The sequence below is a fragment of the Tiliqua scincoides genome, chromosome 6, assembly GCF_035046505.1.
Source record: "Tiliqua scincoides isolate rTilSci1 chromosome 6, rTilSci1.hap2, whole genome shotgun sequence".
In the NCBI taxonomy this organism is placed as follows: domain Eukaryota; kingdom Metazoa; phylum Chordata; class Lepidosauria; order Squamata; family Scincidae; genus Tiliqua; species Tiliqua scincoides.
The window spans coordinates 54,197,292-54,216,472 of record NC_089826.1 but is presented as its reverse complement, the minus strand read 5'-3'; the positions used below and the strand labels follow the sequence as shown (position 1 = coordinate 54,216,472).

Here is a 19,181-nt window from a genome sequence, read left to right as displayed (position 1 = left end):
TCCTTCTGCCCACGACCCCCCCCCCCCAATCCCACTCCCAACGGCTTTTGGAGCAAGGGGGAGTGGTAGAATGAGGCACACAACTCTTTTAGACCATGGCAATCGAGGGACAGCATTTTGAAGCCAGCAACAGCTGCCTAACCTGCTATGAGGCAGGCTTGGAGGTGGGGCAGAAGTATATTAGGAGAGGCAGCAACAGCTGGCACTGACAAAGTGCAAAAGTGGTTTTTAAGTTGCCTCCAGCAGGAAAGAAAAGGGAGGTTGGGCAGAAAAAAGTCAGAGTTTAGAGGGCTGGCGTAAGCCTGTTGCAACAGGAAGACTCTTGTGACGCCTTCAAGGCCACCAAATGTCTGAGGACACATGCCAAATGGAGTCGTTATTTCTTCACTCCATCAGAATGGAGCTCTTGTTCCATTTCACAAAACAAAAGCATACATTTCAACACCTTGAACAGATGATCTCCCTGCCTCCAAAGGCCTTTTTGTATTTTAGAGGCAGGGAGGTGTGGTGGGTGAGGAGGCAGGTGAGGCAGAGACTCCCCACAAGATTCCTTTGTAAAGTGCCACCGCTGTGAGATGCCCAAGCACCCACAAACATGCTGAGGACATGGGTTGTGGGTGCTAAGAATGTCCCTACTTAGAAGCTGAAAGCCAGTAATCCCAATAAGTAGGGTGACTGGATAAAAAGGGGAACTGAGTGCCTGCACCCTTAACCACTGTATATGAGAGGGAATTTGGGCAGGTGCAGCTCAACATGGCAAGCTGCACTTGCCAATTCCCTCTCCCATATATGGTTAAAGGTATATAGGTGCATGGCACACAGCACATGGAGTGGTGCCTGTGTGCATGCGCCAAGGGCTTGCTCTCCGCATGGAGCATGGCAGCCCTTTCTAGGAATAAGTCCCACTGAACTCAAGGAGGCTTCAGCTGGGAGTAAGAATGCAAAGTCCTCTGCTGGAGGGGGAGTTCTCCTTCCCCCTCAAAGGGCAGAGAAACAAGCTGCACACCCTCCAGCGCCCAGCCAGGGCTGACCTCATGCGCCTCCCTCTCTGCTTCAGCAGCTTTACAAAGCAGGCAAAACAAAAACCATAAGATGCCCGTCCGCACCACTTCCTGCTTCAACTTCTGCCCTCAACCGCGGCAAAGTGTTGCCACCCGCACCTTTTTCCCCCTCCCCACTGAGCGACTCTTGTTTTCTTCTCTCCCCTCCCCCTTTTGTATTTTTAAACCACGCTATTTTACTCTCCCTGGACCAATAGGAACGCTGAACGTTCCCCTCAGCCAATGGGAGACGCCGCTGGTGCATTTCTTTCCCCACCTCGTCCAGCCCTCCAATCGGAGGCGGGCTCTTAATCCTGCTCTTCCCTCCCCCTCACTCCCTAACCGGTTTCAACGGGTATGAGCGCAAGCAACCCCCCTTCCCTTTTCTTCCCGCCCCTTTCTCGACCGAACCCAGTCAGAGCCACGAGGTGACGTCCTTCCAACTCCAGGCCAATCGCGTGCCGGGAAGGGCGCAGGGGCGTGGCTTTGCGCGGTTCAAACCACCTCGGCAGCCAATCAGAGCCGCCTGGAGGGGGTGGGCTTTTCCGAAGAGCTCTTCTGCGGGTCAAGTTGCTGTGGCGGGTAGGGCTGTGGAAAACAAGAGGCTACCGAGTGCGTCGGAGGCGACCCATTCGGCCGCGGCGGACGGAGGGCACTCGAGCGCTCGGCGGGCTCCTGAGGCGTTGCGAACGGCGGCCACTTCTCTTCCTCGGCGCACAGGCAAGGCGGCTGAGCTCCGTACACGTGTACTACCTTTGCTCGTGGGAACGGGGGCCGGAGCTGTGAGGGGCCGGAGGAGTTGGCCTTGTGGGGAGGGGGCGTTTACACGGAGCCGTCGTGGGCAGGCAGGCCTGGCTCGACCGTTGAGGGGGGAGGTTTGAAGGGGCGGTGGCGGTTTAATTTGGGCGGGAAAGCCTCGCCGGGCTCGTCACAGGCGCGCGTGGCTGCTGTGTGGGGGGCTTTGTGGAGGAGCGTGCTGTGGGGAGGGGAGCTGTGTGGGGGGAGGGGGACCCTATATAGGGGGCTCTGTGGGGAGGGGGCGCTGTGTGGTGAGGACGAGGCTGTGGAGGGGCCCTGTGGGGAGGGGATCCTATATGGGGGGGTTCTGCAGGGGCTGTATGGGGAGGGGGCCCTGTGTGTGGGGGCTTCTGCGGCCGCCTCCTCCCCTTCCTCGCCACCGAATTCTGTCTTCTCACCCCTTCCGCCCTCGGCCCCCCCGCCTCGCTCTCTCCTCAGGGACCGCAGCTAGCCATGGGCAAAGGTGACCCCAACAAGCCCCGGGGCAAGATGTCCTCCTACGCCTACTTCGTGCAGACGTGCCGCGAGGAGCACAAGAAGAAGCACCCGGACTCCTCCGTCAACTTCGCCGAGTTCTCCAAGAAATGCTCGGAGCGATGGCGGGTAAGAGGCGCCCTCAAGGCAGGCCCAGCCCGCCTGGCCGTGCTTGGCGCGCGCGGCCCCGCCTCCATTTCCCTCCCCCCCCCAAGCGGAGTTGGCGCGCGTTGCAGTTCCAGGCGCGCGCCCTGGCCTCGCCCCTTTTAAAGGCGGGAACTTGAGTTGGAAGCCGGCCTTGCTCGCAGGAGCTCTCCACTTCCCCTCCCCCACCCCTCCCGCATGGTCCCCTGCATGGCTTAAAGTTTATGGAGCTGCACAGATTGGGAGCGGCGGTGCCCCCCGCACGGCTATAAAGGTGGCTTTGAAGAGGCTTAAAAGGCGCCTTTTAAACAAACCTGATCCACACCTCCTTGGGAGAAAGCCCCATTGATTATAATGGGACTTGCTTCTAAGTAGACCTGCATAGGACCATTCGTCTTCAGTCCTGTCCACACCTACCTGGGAGAAAGCCCTACTGATTATAATGGGACTGGTTTCCAAGTAGACCGCCATAGGATTGGGGTCTTAGATAATAGAGAACTATTTTATTTGAAGGAAGGTATGACCCTTTTGAGAATTGATCTGGATGCACACGCACAGGGGTGGCACCTGGACATCCTAATTGCTCATTCTGGTGCACAGTTTGTTATAATGTAGAGAAGTACAGTCAAGGACAAAAGTACTTCTAAAGACTTTGAAGTTTCTGTTACATAAGGGAAATGGAAGAGATGCCATAACACCTCGGGGACTTAAAATAATGGCCTGGTGCTAATATTAAAATAGCTTGTTCGTTTTCTGTGGCCTTTGTGTTGTGACTTGTATCTGAATGACTTGTATAGGATCTCTACATTGGGGTCTTTTTAAATTATATATCCTGTGCTAAATGACTGCTAAATGAACAAAGGGTTTGATGCTTGAACCACTTCTCATTGTGCATGCTTTTCTTCCTGTTACCATAAATATTTTCAGAAAGCAGATCTTGGATATATCCTGGAGGAGTTACATAGCAGTTGTTTGTGGTAGTAGAACATGCTTATGTATGCACCCTTGTTTTGCAGTTTCTTAAGCAACTTGTATAACACTTTAGAAGACTAATGTCTCTTCAGGTTCTCTTGTAGTTCTAGCATAAGTAGTAAAGCATTGTTTTGGCTATTTAAGATTTTTTAAGCCAGGGCCAACAAATTTTGTTAGTTGCTAGAAGCCAGACAGATTCATTACCCCTCAGGGCTCTAAAGAAAGACACTAACTTTTAAGGGGGGGTTGGGTTGGGGGAAGTAATCTGCCACAAAGTTATGGCTTTATGCAATAAAGCCATGTGGTGGTGGCTACCACACGTGCAAATGGCTGAGTTGTGTTTGGGGTGGAAAACAGATGTCGTTGGTCCTGTGCAGGTAAGGCGGGGAAAAGGAAGAGAGATAGATAAGGGAAGTGTCTGCACAATACAGTGGCCCCCGACCCACTACAGGATGGGAGACTCCATCTCCATGCCTGCCACCTTCCCAGGTGAAAGCAAATCTCTCTTTTCCACACAGTGACCCCTGTATTCCCCTTCCCTCAATGCTTGATTGGTGCTTGCCCACCTGTGCTGCCTTAGTCTTCTACTACACCAATGACATAGCAAGAAACTCTTGCATGGCCTAAGCACCAGCGAAGGATGTAAGGTGCAATCTTGGTGCTAATAGGAATGGCGCTGCAGTCAAGTTCCCTCTGGTTGCCATCTGCACTCAGGCATACCTCCCAAACTCTTCCTCCCTCTGCACTCTTGTGGCCACATGTAAGACGTGTGGAGGAAATGACCACCCTTGGCCTAATTGGAGGAGCCATCTTTCCAGGAATTGGCAATTGAGAGGTGCAGAAATGGACAGCTTCTTTTGAAAGAAAGGCAACTCTGGGGAAAAAAGGAACTTGGAACTCTCTCTGTACCCAACTGTTCTCCAGGCACCATGATGAAATGTCCAGTCACCATGGCAACTGCACCTAGAATTTGTCAAGTTCTGTTCTAAGTTTGTATTTGCAAAGTGGGTGGTAAATGATTGCATAAGGCCCATTGAATCCATCACATACCAAAGGATGGTGTAGTGACCAGACTATCAAACCGTAAGAGAGAGAGGTGATCAGCTAGACATACTGGAACCAACTTGGGACCAAATCCTATCCAGTTTTCCAGTGCAGCTGTGCCAATGAGGCATACACTGCATCTTGTGGTGGGGGAGCAGTCACAGAGGCCTTAAGATATGGGAACCTTTGTTCCTTTACTTTGGGGCTGCATTGCGACTGCACTGGTGCTGGAAAATTGGATAGGATTAGACCCATAGTCTTCAAAGATTAAATGGCTTACTTGGGATTCATACTGTTTTTTATGGTTGATTTCAAGCATGTCTTTTGTACAGTTTCTGGATTACTAGGGTAGAGGCTGTGAATGTGTAGTTCCCTCTCATTTTATGGAAGTTACTGATTTTCCAAGGCTGAAATAGTTTTTATGTTGTAATATCATTTTTTGTTCTTCCTTCATAGACAATGTCTGCAAAAGAAAAGTCCAAATTTGAAGATATGGCAAAGGGTGACAAAGCTCGTTATGAAAGAGAGATGAAAAATTATATTCCACCTAAAGGGGAGAAGAAAAAGAAAAAGGATCCTAATGCTCCAAAAAGACCACCGTAAGTTGATCTCTTTAGAAGCAATTCTAAAATACTTCTGGGGTTTTTATGTCTGTTTTATAGGCATTGTCCTGATCAGTATCTTTAGATGTAACTCATGGAAATGTTGGCGTCTGTGACTGTTTGTTTCTCCAACCCCTAAGCTAAATAACTGTATGAAAGAAATTGGCTTTGCTACATTATTCTCTTGTTGCTTTTTTCCTTCTAGATCTGCTTTCTTTCTGTTTTGTTCTGAACACCGTCCCAAAATCAAAAGTGATCATCCAGGCTTGTCTATTGGTGATACAGCAAAAAAACTAGGTGAAATGTGGTCTGAGCAATCTGCTAAAGACAAACAACCTTTTGAGCAAAAAGCAGCTAAACTAAAGGAAAAATATGAGAAGGTAAATAAAACCACTTTATTTTTTGTTATTGGTGTTTTTTGTGATATATGGCCTCTAATTTAGCTATCTTGTAGTGTAGCATTGAAAACTAAAAATAATAGGATTATTTGGTAATTAGTATCAAAATAAAACCATGATGGCCAAGAAAATAGTCTCAGAGCAGTGGTTCTGGCACACTTAGCACTGGGACCCACTTCTTTGAATGAGAATCTGTCAGGACCCAAGTGATGTCATGGCTGGAAGTGACATCAAGCAGGGAAACTTAACAATTCTAGGCTGCAGTCCTACTTGCACATACCCAGGAGTCAGTGCCATTACTGTCATTGTTAAAAAAAAAATAGAGTAACATCCAAATGCAGTAACATGTCATGGTAGCATCAAGTCTAATATATTAAAAATAAAATATTGGAATGAATGGGGACCAACCTGAAATTGACTCATGACTCACCTAGTGAGTTGCAACCCAGTTTGAGAAACAGAGCATATGGTGCTATTTCTGTGAGTGCCCCTGAGCACTGCTTCTATGAGGAAACTGCCTGATATACAGCTTTTTCCTTTGGAGGAAAACTTGGCAACAGATGTATTAGTGATACATTAAAGTAGCTCAAAGGCAAGTGGCTTCCAGTAAACCATGTTTCTGCAGTCCCTTTTGGTCTCAAGTTCCTATTGCATACTAGTTTTTAAGTGGAAGGAAAGCATGAATTCTTAACCACTATAAATGGGGAAGAAAGAAACTTAAGAGTACAGTGTGCATATCATGGAATAGTGGAGGAGTGAATATTGGGGTCCCAAGTATGAATTTGGGGGTGGGGGAGAAGACCAGTCTACAGCACCTAGATTGATAAACTAAGCTAGTGGTTTAAAGAGTGACTTCTTGTATTCCTGTTGCAGGATGTTGCAGCATACCGTGCCAAGGGTAAGAGTGATGCTGGAAAGAAAGGTCCAGGTAGGCCAGCAGGTTCCAAGAAGAAGGCAGAACCTGAAGAGGAGGATGAGGAGGAAGAAGAGGAGGAGGAGGAAGAGGAAGATGAGGAAGAAGAGGAGGAGGAAGATGAAGAGTAAAGTGAAAATTTGCTGTAAAGATTTGTGCTCAGAAGTCCATGATTTTGCTAAGAATGTGAAGTCGAGTGCAGCTCATTATTAGCTTCAGTATAAAAACAAACTGTACAGAATTGTGTATAGGTAATGTGATTCTCTGTAGGGAGACCTGTATTCTAATGTAAGTAGTAGCTAAAGGCTGCTGCTGTTAGATTTGAAAAGCTGATATTGTCAAATGTTCTGGCATATTTAATGGTTCTTTGAAATTCAGTGACTGCTTGATTTTGAGCAAAGTAAAACCTAGATAGCCATAGTCAACCTTGTCTTGCATTCTATTGCATTGTATTACTTTTTTAACAATTTTGTAATAAAATGATGTACATTAGTCTTGTTACTACATTGGTGTGTTTGATTTAACCTTGCCTTTTGCTGAAACCAAGTTAAAATGTTTATTCCAGCTATATGGTTGTAGCATTTTTGTAATAGCACACCTGCTACTTTCTTTCCCCTTTCTCCATGGTTCAGGTCCCTTGAAAAACCTATAGGATTGAGGAAATGTTCATATGATGTAAGGGGAAGTTTTCCAAACTGCATGGAGGCAGCTCCCACAGGCAGAGCTGCACAGGGAAGAAGGGAGGGAAAGAGTTTGTGCAAGTACTGGTCTAATTTAGTTTGCTCTTTCTGATGCTAAAAAGTTATAACAAGGTGGCTTCCAACTTTTATGTTTTAAAGCATTGTAAATGTGTTTTCTAGCTTACAATATCACAAACCTTAAGTGGTGAACGTGAGCACATTGGACTGCATTTAATTAGACTACAGTAAATTGGACCTAATTCTCTTGGAGAAAACTTGAAAATCCACTACTCTGGCACCTTTAATTGGTTGAATACAATTCAGTAAGGCTACTGGGACTTGGATGTGTGTTAAGCAAAACATACGGCCTGGTTTTGTGTGTGGTCTTTAGCAAAAGGCAATTTCTCAACTATGTAGTGTGTCTTTTACATTACTTCCCCTCAAGACTAGTCCTGAGCATGCTTACTCAGAAGTTTGTCCTTGGAATGTACTGTGCACTTCTGAAAATTCAGCAAGAACTGGTGACTGCTGGGTCAGGTGGTGGGATATCAGCACAATTAGATCTCACCCTTTTTAGTATTTTCAGTTGATAAAGCTGCCAAGTATAGGTAGGCATATGTAAGTTCAGTTGGCGAAATGCTTGTCTATTGCTTGTTTCTGTATAAAGACAGAAACTTTAGACTTCATTTGCACTCACTTGAGGAGAGGTGCTTATTCAAGCTTGCTTCTCTGCAGCCTTTTGGGGTGGGAACCTAGGGCCTTGCCTATAAGGTTGGGGTGGGGAAGTGTTAACACTTGAAGATGAATCTTGTGAGTTTTCTTTGGTGTAAGGTGCATAGCTATAGTAGGGATCCTAGTACGTTAAGGCACAAGGCATGTGGTGAATCCTAAAGATATGTTCAATTCTGTATTGGTTAGCAACTGAGCTTTCAAACACTCCTTGGCAGTTACCTGGTTCAGATATTCAACACACTGAAACAAGTGTCCTACCACTCCTTTGTTACATCTGTAAATTGCTTCAAGAAAGCATTCTCCATATTTTGACCTTGTCCCGCTTCAGTGTTGTGTTTGTCAGTTTTCCAGGCCAATTTCATTTTCCACTAATTTGCCCAAATCTCCACAGTGCTAGCCTGACCATTCTGCTTTGTGCAGGTATGCACACTTGGCATACAATACTATCTACCCTCCCCTTCTATGACATAGTTTTTTTGAACATAGGACAACGGTTTTGAGGGGAGTATCAAGGGGTCTGTCTTGGGCCTGGTTCTCTAACATCAGTCTGTGGAAAGGATATTTTAAAATTGCAGATGACATTAAAATGGGACAAATACCTAACCCTGCAGAAGACAGTAGGAGCATTCTGGAGGATCTTGATAGCTCAGGGAAGATATAATAGCACTCTTCAAATACCTAAAGGGCTGTCCTAGGGAGGAGAGCAAAGATTTGGTTTCTGCTATTCTAGAGAACAGGACCACCCATGGTAACTGGCTCCATTTTCAAACTGCCCTTACTATTAAGAATTTCAGATAGCCTGTCAAACTCTTCTTCTGCAGCTTAAGCCTGTTAGATGTAGTTTTCCTATACTGGAGGTCTTAAAGCAGGGGCTTGAGGGGAACATTTTGCAGTTGATCCTAGACAGGATTTTCCTTCTTTAAGCAGGGGTTTAACTAGATGGCATTGAAGCCACCCTCAAACTCTAGGACTCTTGATAACTTTCTGTATCTTAAGATGAAATAAAAATATCAATGTTCCTAACTACTGTAGGTCATACAGTGTGCTGAGATGTTTGTACCCCCCCCCCCAGTTCTACCCAGGGCAGTAACTTAAAGCTGTAGCCATGGGGGGGAAGCTTTTTTAACTATATGTGGAGGTGCTTTAAAATCACACTTCCCACATGGAACTTTTAGATTGCCCTTGAAGCAATGTGCCACCTAGGTGTTGCACATTTGAAATGACCTCGGGAATACAATACACATCCACATGAAGACAGTCGTTTGTGATCTGTACTTGAGTGATCCATAGAAAGCTATTGGCTCATCTATTGACTTACCACCATTTTTTATAGCCAGGAGGAAGATGTGAAGCAACTGCCATTCTTTTATGGATTTAGGTGTATAAATGAAACTGATCAGACTAACCTGCTGGAGGCAAAACTTAAGTCAGCGGCTCCTATTGGTTGGCAACCGTCAGTCTCAAAAGACTGGTTTAAGCCTACAGCACCCGGTATTCCCACGTGGTCTCCCAAGTACTAACCAGGCCTGACCCTGCTTAGCTTCCAAGATCAGACAAGATTGGGTATGTGCAGGGTAACAGTTGCTGTCAGCGGCTCCTAAAATTTGTCACGACACCCTGGCTCATCACAAGGTACTTGCCTGAGTATTTCAGGGGGGAGTCTATACCACTCCAAACAGCTGTTGGAGGCTCGACCTGGTGGGAAGAACTCCAGTGCACAAAAACCACATGTTGGGAAAAGCTCAGCCACCTGCCCTGGCCCTCTTACTGCTGTTTGTGGAGGTGTTTCAGACCTCCAAACCCAGAAGTGACTGGTGATATTGCCAATCACTTCCCAGGGCCACATGCTGTGTGAATGCAGCACACCAGGGTATCATATGTCTCAATTGTTTGGGAACCGCTGCCTTAAGTTTGACTAATACATATTCCCTCCTGTGGGGTCAGAAAAGGAAATGAAAACCAGGACTGAAAGGATGGATCCCTCGTATACAAAAGGCATACATACATATTTATTGAAAACATATACTCTTCTTTAGCTGACAGAGCTCCCAGAGCAGTTTACAGGAAATTGGTGAGAAAATCATTACAATAAAAAAGGGGCATATAAATGGGGAAGATAAAGTTATGCATATTATGCACTAAGGGGGATAGTGCTTTGGCAATCTTTTGCTGCCAACCATAAATTGTAATTGGTCCTAAGGTACAGGTAATCAATATACTAATCATAGAAGCAGTGTAATTTACAGGCTTATGTCATATAATCTCTTGAACGTAGGAGACTATAGTTCTCCAAAGACTAGGAATGTTGAATATAGCTGCCACTTGGGTTTAGATGAGAAATTTGCATTTCACAAGTTTTACATGAGGAATTCTGTTCAATATTTACAGAAGTCCCATGACTGTCTTTTCCTGATTCTTTGCATTCTTTTCCAATCTTTTGGAAAAATTAGGACCAACTTGTCCTTAAAACTGAATTACAAAGTTTTTTTTTGTTTTTTTTTTTTACCAAAAACAGGTATATGCGCTGGTATTAGATTTGATTAGAGTGACAGTGAGGTTCTTGCAATATACAGCAATATATGCTTACAGATTAAGTACGTAATGCATTATGAAATAGTGTCCCTAATACAATTTGCTTTAATGGGATGGGTCTGTTTGAGTCTTGTCATTGCCATGTATTGGTAATATCTAAAAGCTCCTAACTAGAAAAGCTCTAAATGTAGTTTTTAGCTGTAAAGGTACAGAACTGTTTAATGCTATTCCAACTTCAGAGGTCAAGCACCAAAGCTTTTTAGGCCAGTGGAACCATGAATAATCACAATTCCTAAAGAAATTGATTCATTCAATAATTCTGACTGCAGGACTACATTTGAGGCAATCTGCACAGTACTTTGATGTGAATTATGGAAGAGTTCATATTAGCCTTTTGTATTGTTTCATAGGCATTATTCAACACAAACATTCTGTGGTACATGATCAGTTGTTTCTTTTGCAGAATTGTTCCACACAGTTATGGAGGTCCAATGCAAAGGCTCTCTCCCAGATTTAGCTCTGGAAAATAATCCCAGGAATTTGAGTTAGTCAAGTGTAGACCATTTTTGTGCTAGCATACCTGAATGGGTGTGTGGGGAGAAAGAAAAGGGGTCCAAAAATGTTTGGCCTCCAGACACTTAGACATTGTAGCTCCAAACACTACTTCACTCATTTACTACAAGAACAAAAAGAAAAATTCTGTAGTATTTTAAGAGGGTAACACTGGTGTGGCAAGCTGCCTTTCGTTTTCCTTAAAAAGGCTTGACTTAGAAATTGAATCCTCAAAGCTTGAGCTTTTGCTGAAAGGCTCCTGTGACCCACTAGTAAAACTCTGATCCACTATTTCAGCATCAGCGCCATATGCTGCTTAAACTCAGTTTGTCTCTTCAGATTGATCTGATACTTTAACAACCATTTGACTTCTGTGTATTCATACCAATGAAATTTTTTTAATAAAAAAAATCAGTTTGGCTACAAGTATATAATAAACCCACAAGTTAAAATATTTTATTTTCCTCACCTAAAAAACAAGCAACCCAGAATTAGAATATACATAGGATTCCCAGATTTATCCTAATAAAACCTCTGGAGATTTATACAATCTTTACAGAAACATACAGTGTATCAAAATCTGCATAAATCAAATTTATAAAATGTGTAGAAATGCATAGTGATCAACTTACAAAGCAAGAATATGGGAACTACTTTTTTAAAAGCAGGTTACAGTAGGAAAAGTCAGAGTAACAGCTTATATTGTCTTGAAAGATTTGGAGTTTAAAAATACATATTCACATACTGTTTTGGATTTTAATGGAATTGCACACAAATACCCATTTAAACACATACACCCCCTGCACAATCTATGTGCAATTTTTCACTTATGCATAGTAATGTGATTAAATTAACCTCTACTTAACAAAGAAAATGAATCTTTCATACATACAATAAATGCACCCATACCCACACCCTTACTATCCCTTATTCTGTTTCTTCCTCTTATTTCCTAATCTAATAATTCACACCTTTAAAAGGGAGGTCTGAAAAAAAAGAAAACAATCCTAAATTTTACGTACCTGGCCTTAAATGCCGTTTACAACAAATATTATATGAAATGTTGGTCTGCACCTAAAGGAAGAATTTGGCCTTAGTGTTGCATTATACTTTTTAGAAGCTGATTAAATGAGAGTCAGATTTATACAATCAAATCACTTTTATTTCAGCTCAAAATTTAACAGCATTGCATGCCTATCAATTGATTCAAATGAAATTTAGGATTGCATGACTGCACACAGGGCTCTATTCCTAATTATGTTTAATCCTACTGAAATTTGTGGTGGATTTAGGCAAAACTTTCCTTTTGAATTTAGAATTAAATGCAGAAATAGGTCTTGGTTTCACGTGTATTTTTTTTTTAAATGAAAGATTTACTTCATGTTCTTCTTTGCTTTTTGCTCATGCTATGGCACAGTTTGGTAATTTGAGATCACAACATCATAAATATCAAAGCAAATCCCAGGATTCAACAGCTGTTTAATTGCTAGAGCAAGTGAAGAAGAGAGAACTTTGGAAGGCTGTACAGAACAAAAAGTTGATCCCCTTTGTCCATTTTTACTCTACACATGGAACTCTTCTAAGGACATCCCTTTATATGCTGATTGCTTGTCAAACAATTTGAAGTTTTTGAAACACAACATGCCAGTTCGTCTTCATTTGACAACCATTTAGCACAAAAAAGTAAAGACCTGAAACAAATGTTACTCTTTTATATTGTGCAGCTGCAGACATATTTCAGTTTTGACATATACAGAACATTTTGTAAGGCATGATACAGTAGGGAAGTTAGTGCCTCTGTGTTTACTTGTAATCTGGAGTACTGACTTCCACTGTATCACAGTGTGATACACTTCCAAATGTATCACATAGTGCTAAATTTCAGTTTCAGGTTAATATTGCAGAACAGAAGAAGATATAGAAGCTGCTTTTATGCTACCTTACACAAGTGGTTCATGGATTTAAGTGCTACTCCCTATACCAACTATAACCTTCTTCAAAAAGGTTCCAATGAAGTTAGAGCATCACTATTTTGGGTCCCTCACAAAATATTCCTGGCAAGACCTGTGCCTCAGTTGGTTACTTTAGCAATCTGAAATAAGTAAATACAATAATCACGTTGGCAATAACTTTCTTTTAACCATAACGTGGACAGTACCAACTCATCCTGATTCAGGAAACTTCTCAACAAATCCATACTATGGCAAAACTTTCTTGTGAACGATAGAGAAAAAAATTAAAGAGGCACTCAATACGTTGAAAATTACCTTCCAAAAAAGCAGCATGACTGTGAAAAAAGGCCACCCTGGCTAAAAACCTGTGGCAGTGCTTGGTAGAATGTAAAAACAAAAACAACATACAACAGGTTGGTAATCACCATATTATAGCAGTCTGGTTAATCCAACCTTTTTCAAGTGTGAGTGTAAAAAACAAAATAACTGCCTGCAGACCCCTGAGTGTAATCCCAAAGACAACGTCAATTGCTTGAATCCTCCATTCCCCCCTCCCTGTTCGCCCACTCATGGAAGGTACTTCCACATGCACATAGGAGAAAGTTGTCAATTCTCCCACTGGCTGTAGCCCCTTGATGCATCTAGAAAAGCAACTTCAGAAGATTCCTCGGCCTTTTATTAAGAAGGGCTTTTCATTGTGGGATGTGGGCTGCTGCCAGAAGAGAGGAGTGGAAAAGACTCCTTGTGCAGAGTGGAAGGAACCTCACGCTATTTCAGATCCAAGCCAGTGCTTTTAACTTTATTCCAGTAAAACAGGAACAGAGTCAAAAGCACATTAAAATTATCAACTAAAGTCTTAACACAAAACAAAGAGATGTAAACATCTATAAAGTTTAAGGTAAGAGCAGTTTTGTAAACATTAACTGCAGATGATAAATCTATCACAGTCCATCTATGTCCTTCATCCAGATCAGGAGGTTCTGGGCTTGCAGCTGTACAAAGTTAATAGTTGCAGCAGTTTTCAGGCTATCTTCAGTTCTATACAAATTAAACTTTTCAGTAGGTAGGTTTGGGTTTCTTCTTCTACACACTAAGGATATTGTTCATTTCCCATTTTTGTGTTGCTTTATTTGATTCACACTCTGAGATAAAAACTTGGTGTAGAACTTCTGAACGGTCCAAACATTTCCCTGAAAGGATATGGGTAAATCTATGTAGATTCTGGAAAACAAAAGTAATGAAAAAAACTATTATTGCCCACTTTCAAGTACTGTAATCTGTTTTATTTCACTGTCTAAAGTCTTTCTGAAACTACTTTTCTGATTACTTGCCATACAAGTAGTTTTACTTATGGATCAAGCGTAACAACCACAGCGATTCTTGTGGATGAAATTTTAGGCACAATACAGCTCTGCAGTGTTGTACAGCTGCTAGTGGAAGAAAAACTGCAGACTGTGCCACAAGGTTTTGGAGGAGGCTCAAAAGGTGCTGCATCATATTTTGCAACTGAAGAGAGGACTACTTTGAACAGAGTTAACTTCCTTTGTGTAAAAACCTTGTGCAAGAACATTTCTAATTACAGAAGTTCTCTCTGGAAGCTACCTGAAGAGGTGAGGGAATATGTACACCTAGTGAAAACAGTTACCGTATGCGATGCCAAGAAGACTTTAAATTTGATTGGAACAGACTGCCAATTCCACATAGCAACCAGCTTTTTCAATTGGTGTGAATTTCACCAGCAATTTGCGATAAGGCATGGCAGGCAGCTACTTAGAGAAGAAAAACAAATTCCTCTGTACTAGTGCAAGGCCCTTCCTGGAGACTACGCAGCTCTGTGAATCATTGACAGAGCTTCTGTCCCATATCTATTAGTTGCTCAAACATATTTGCATGCAAAAAGGAACACTAACACTAGGGCATTCATAAACGTTGCAGACAAAATATTGCCTGCAAATGAATTTGGATAGTAGCTAATAGATGCAGAAAAATGCTTTCACTTCTGTCTGGTGACTTTGGCAATGTAGGCAAGAGTCTGCTTTTTGTTCCTCCTCAAGTTATATTAAGCAACAACTATGCTAGTCTATTGTGGGGACTACAAAAATGACAATGTTTAATTAATATTAAAAGAACAAAACAAACAATTGCTTATGTAAGAAAAAGTGGCTTAAAGTTCACGGAAGAATGGAAGCTTGTGCACCCAGGCCAACCACAGCCTAAGCTGTTGCCAACTTGATAGTTGGAAAACATGCATGTCGGAAGGCACATATCCCACTTTTCAAGGCATACATATGTAAACAGGTTACAGGGCTCCAATGCCAGAACCCTAGAACAGTATTTCTCAACCAGTGATACTCATACCACCAGTGGAACTTAAAAGTGGTGCCCAGTGGTACTTGCAGGATCCCCAGACCTCCGTCCCTTGGCAGGGAAATCAGCAATGCAATGCAATAAGTAGCAGTTGGAGGCTCAGCTTAGCAGGCAGAGCTCCAGCATGCACTTTGCGCATGCTCTAAAAAGCTCTCCTGTCTCCCTTGAGCATTTATTGGTGTTTATCACATTGCATCCGGCAATGTGGCAACAGGAAATAACTGATGATGACCCAGTTGCCAGTTACTTCTGGTGGTACTTCAAATAGGTGGACTGTGTGAAGTGGTACAGCGGGGGACAAATGTTGAGAAACATTGCCCTAAAATGAACCTGAGGTTGGTTCTGTAGGTACAAAGAATCCATAAAAGCGGGACTTCCTAGAGAGCAGGAAGAAGTAATGTTATATTAACAAGCACCATTGCATGACTCACTAAAACAAATGCAACATATGCCAGAGCAATGGTTTGAGAACTCTGTATTGAATGTTTCAAAGGGTGCAATCCTAACCAACTTTCCAGCACTGACATAGCTGTGCCAATGTGGAGTGCACTGCATCCTGCAGTGTGGGGAGTCAGGGTAAGGGCATGTTTGTTACCTTACCTTGGGGATGCATTGCAGCTAAGTCAGTGCTGCAAAGTTGGTTAGGACTGTACCCAAAGAGACTTAACTGATCAAGCTACTTGCTTATTTTTAAAATAAATTATATTAAGGGAAGGTTAAAACTTTAAATATCTGGGCGTTAAAAAAACCAGACAATTTCCTTCTGAATTAGAAAACTAAGAGAACAACATGAGGGTCATGTAAAATCAAATTCAAAATGAGATGTACCATGGTAAAACCATGCAGGCTGGAAAAAACTTTTTTTTAAGTCTAGGTTGTGACTTAAGAGGAGATATGAGGTTCTCTTATGATCTCTAATTTTTGTAGATGTGGGAAAACTATTAGTGGTGAAAGAAATTTACCTTGCTCAAGTGCAAAGTCACTTTATAACTTATTTCACAACTTCCAAGACTCAATTAAGCCCTTTACAGACTTCCTGACTAATCTATGGAAGGGAAGATCACAATATGTCAGCAAGAATACATATTTTCATCTCTCCATAGTGGCTGCCAGACAATTTCTATCCTGGCTTTGTTAAAAAGAACAACCACGTTACCCCACCCCACCCCCTCTATCATTTAACACCTTTTCCAGATACCCTCCAAGCTACTGCATCTCCATTACCAAGAGTCAAAAAGGTAAGATTTGACGTTAATCTCTCTCTCTCACACACACACACACACACACACACACACACAGGTTCCCTGGACTCCTAAAGAGGATGCAAATGCAGATCATAGTACATCAGATACCTTGAAGTACTGCCATTCCTTGAATTCATTCAGATTGCAATGTGTAATCATAACTTTTGATCCATCAGGTCCTTTAGTCAAGCACTGGTCATACTGCATGAGCTGGTTGGCTTCATTGATTCGGAACAGCTGAGAGGAGAAAAAAACTTACTTAAAATATTGTATACCAATAACTGTAAAGGAATGCTAAAAGAGTAAACTGACACTGCACAAATATTAGTGCTTCCAAACAGTATGCAACTTATCAGTTTATTTGTCTTTTGCTTTAAGAATTAAGAAAGTAATATATTGAAAGCAAGAGTGTTTTGCAGTTATTTAGTGGCAAAAAGAAACAAATTGTTGGGTTCATGTATAATGTTTGGACATCACAGATTCCTTTTATTAACTTGTAAAAAACAAGAAATGCCTTTGTGTTAATGTGCATTTTATTAAGGGGATTCTAGATACAGTATCTATTTCCAGACAGAACATCTACTTCACTGACAGTGGTGAAAAACATCAAATATATTTTTGAATCTTCATACAAAGAGGAAGGAGGCACAATTTGACACATGGATTATTACAGAAGTATGACTAGAGAGCATAGCAACTACAATATTATTGTGAAAAATTAGCAGTAACCTTTACACACATTCCAATTTCCAGCACTTTTGAGTTGGAGGGTTGCTTTAGTTTGCGGTTATGCTTCTAACAATTTAAAACTTTTTGCAGCAAAAAGAAATTCACAAATACTTACAATGATATTTTGGCATTCAAAACAACTTGCATTGAGGTCACTTACTTGATTTCCTCCCATTCGGTGACATGGTCCAAGTTCCACAAAACCCCCATTGGTGTGTCCCATACTGTCTATGCAGTAAGCAGTCTCAAAGCCTCTAATCTGAAACACACAAGATTAGAAAGATACAGGAATTTGGCTGGGGGAAAAAGGAATGTGTGGCTGTGCAGAAATATTTCTGAATCAACAAACTCCTCACTAAAGCATCAGCTCAGTGTGTTCAAGTGTACAAAAATACTATATTAAAAGATACAGAGAAAAGCTCACAATTCTCCTGTATAAGTACATGGCAAGATCACCCTTGTATGCATCTAGAGAAGGATATAACTGAACTGGAATGAAAGATAGGAAATCAAGTTCTATGAAATGGAATTCTGTGCACGCATCTTGCCTTACAAGTGAATGCACAAGTCAGTTCTGCTTTTACTAAACAGTATTTATACTCTCTTTTGGCAATGAAACAAAACTGGCCTAATAATCTCAGCAGCCGACTACCATCGTTCACAAGAAATAGCTTTTTATATTCAATACCATGATGGGAGTGGAAGAAAAGAAATAAAGCAAAATAATACTTAAAAAGAGCTATTTCAAAACTTCCCCCCAGCAAGATGGCCCTACCCAAGACATTTTTTATTTAAAAAAAAATAAAAAGTTTGCTGCATGATGTATGACCTACACAACACAATCTTGCAAGCAAAGAAAGAGGGGATTATTCTGAGTGAATCATCTCCTGCAGGCAGGAATTTTCCTACACTAAAAGAACAGCATTCACACAGAAAAGGTAATTCTCTCACCTTCTTCAGGAGACTGCTTCTATTTAATGTGATTCACTGTGTATACTTGGCAATTGTTAGTGGCTGATTATATATAACTGTGAAGAGCACAATCGACTTGGCTGTGATTGCTAGCTCTATTTTTAAAACATCCAACATTTTTGTTTTCATTCTAGTTATGAATGCATTTAGACTGCTAGCCTAAATTCAAAATTCAATCTTTCAATACCCATGTCTTAAGACAACCACCAAATCATCTCATTATCAATGTACTTTAACCTTTACTGGATCTTTTCAACTGCCACGATCATAAATAACAGCTCCCAAAGCCCATTATGCTCTCTCCCCCTTGGTGCCCAAATAAGATTCCATCAGGTTCACCCATATTTTAACTGCAGATTGCGGTTAACTTATTTCTGGCTTAGTCACACACTGAAGATCACAATGTTTCACCTTGGGGGAAAAAAATCACAGATACAGCAACAAGAACAATTGGTTGAAGGTCAGAAGCTGCTCAACTGTCTCAAGCTCAACAGTCAGAAGCTGCTTCTGTGCAGAAGGAGCTTTCTGCTCAAGCAAGGACCCCATGAATTAGCAGAAAGCAACTTCTAATGACCCAGCACCATTTTGTTGGTGTGGATGATACCCAATATTACCTAGGCAAGTATTAAACAAGCTTTGCTAAAGAGGACTCAGTATTCAGTGTATGCACGTGTTAAATCAGTAGTCTTCAAACCATGGACTGCTGTGTTCAAAAAAGCTGTCCTTGCATGGCACTTTCTGCTCCATGCGGCAGCCTCTGTTTGTCGCGCCTGTTCTTCCCCCTGTCTTGCAGCATCCAGCTAGCCAAGCCTCCTGGGAAATTGGAACACAGAGGCATCTGGGGCGACAGGAGACAAAAGTGACTGGCCAGTGAGAGGCTGGTGGAAGATCAGGTGCAAAGAACAGAGGCTGCAGGGCAGAACGGAAAGCACTGTGATGTGTGGGGCTGTTGTGCTTTCTGAGAATGCTCATTCATTTGAGAGATTTATATCCCGCCTTTCCCATGCAGAAGCAAATGCCCAAGGCGGCTTACTAT

General features: G+C 42.3%; 2 protein-coding genes and 1 pseudogene across 3 annotated transcripts in view; 1 reads left to right on the top strand and 2 right to left on the bottom strand.

Annotated features, from left to right (window-relative positions):
* Positions 1 to 1,597: 1,597 nt before the first annotated feature.
* HMGB2 (high mobility group box 2) lies at positions 1,598 to 6,877 on the top strand. The gene is made up of 5 exons (XM_066631874.1): positions 1,598 to 1,760; positions 2,277 to 2,441; positions 4,929 to 5,071; positions 5,280 to 5,454; positions 6,346 to 6,877. Exons 2-5 carry the CDS (start codon positions 2,292 to 2,294, stop codon positions 6,514 to 6,516), a joined length of 639 nt encoding a protein of 212 aa, XP_066487971.1. The 5' UTR covers positions 1,598 to 1,760; positions 2,277 to 2,291; the 3' UTR covers positions 6,517 to 6,877.
* A 2,396-nt stretch (positions 6,878 to 9,273) lies between these two features.
* On the bottom strand, positions 9,274 to 9,389 carry LOC136656193 (5S ribosomal RNA; annotated as a pseudogene).
* Positions 9,390 to 11,312: 1,923 nt separating this feature from the next.
* Positions 11,313 to 19,181, bottom strand: part of GALNT7 (polypeptide N-acetylgalactosaminyltransferase 7) — a 70,046-nt gene continuing 62,177 nt past the window's right edge. For both annotated transcript variants that reach the window (XM_066631915.1, XM_066631914.1), the window contains exons 10-12: positions 17,334 to 17,432; positions 16,553 to 16,681; positions 11,313 to 14,054 (exon numbers count right to left, since the gene is read on the bottom strand). In XM_066631915.1, coding sequence (XP_066488012.1) covers positions 13,917 to 14,054; positions 16,553 to 16,681; positions 17,334 to 17,432 — 366 coding nt within the window. In that variant the 3' untranslated portion in view covers positions 11,313 to 13,916. The remainder of the gene's footprint in view (positions 14,055 to 16,552; positions 16,682 to 17,333; positions 17,433 to 19,181) is intronic.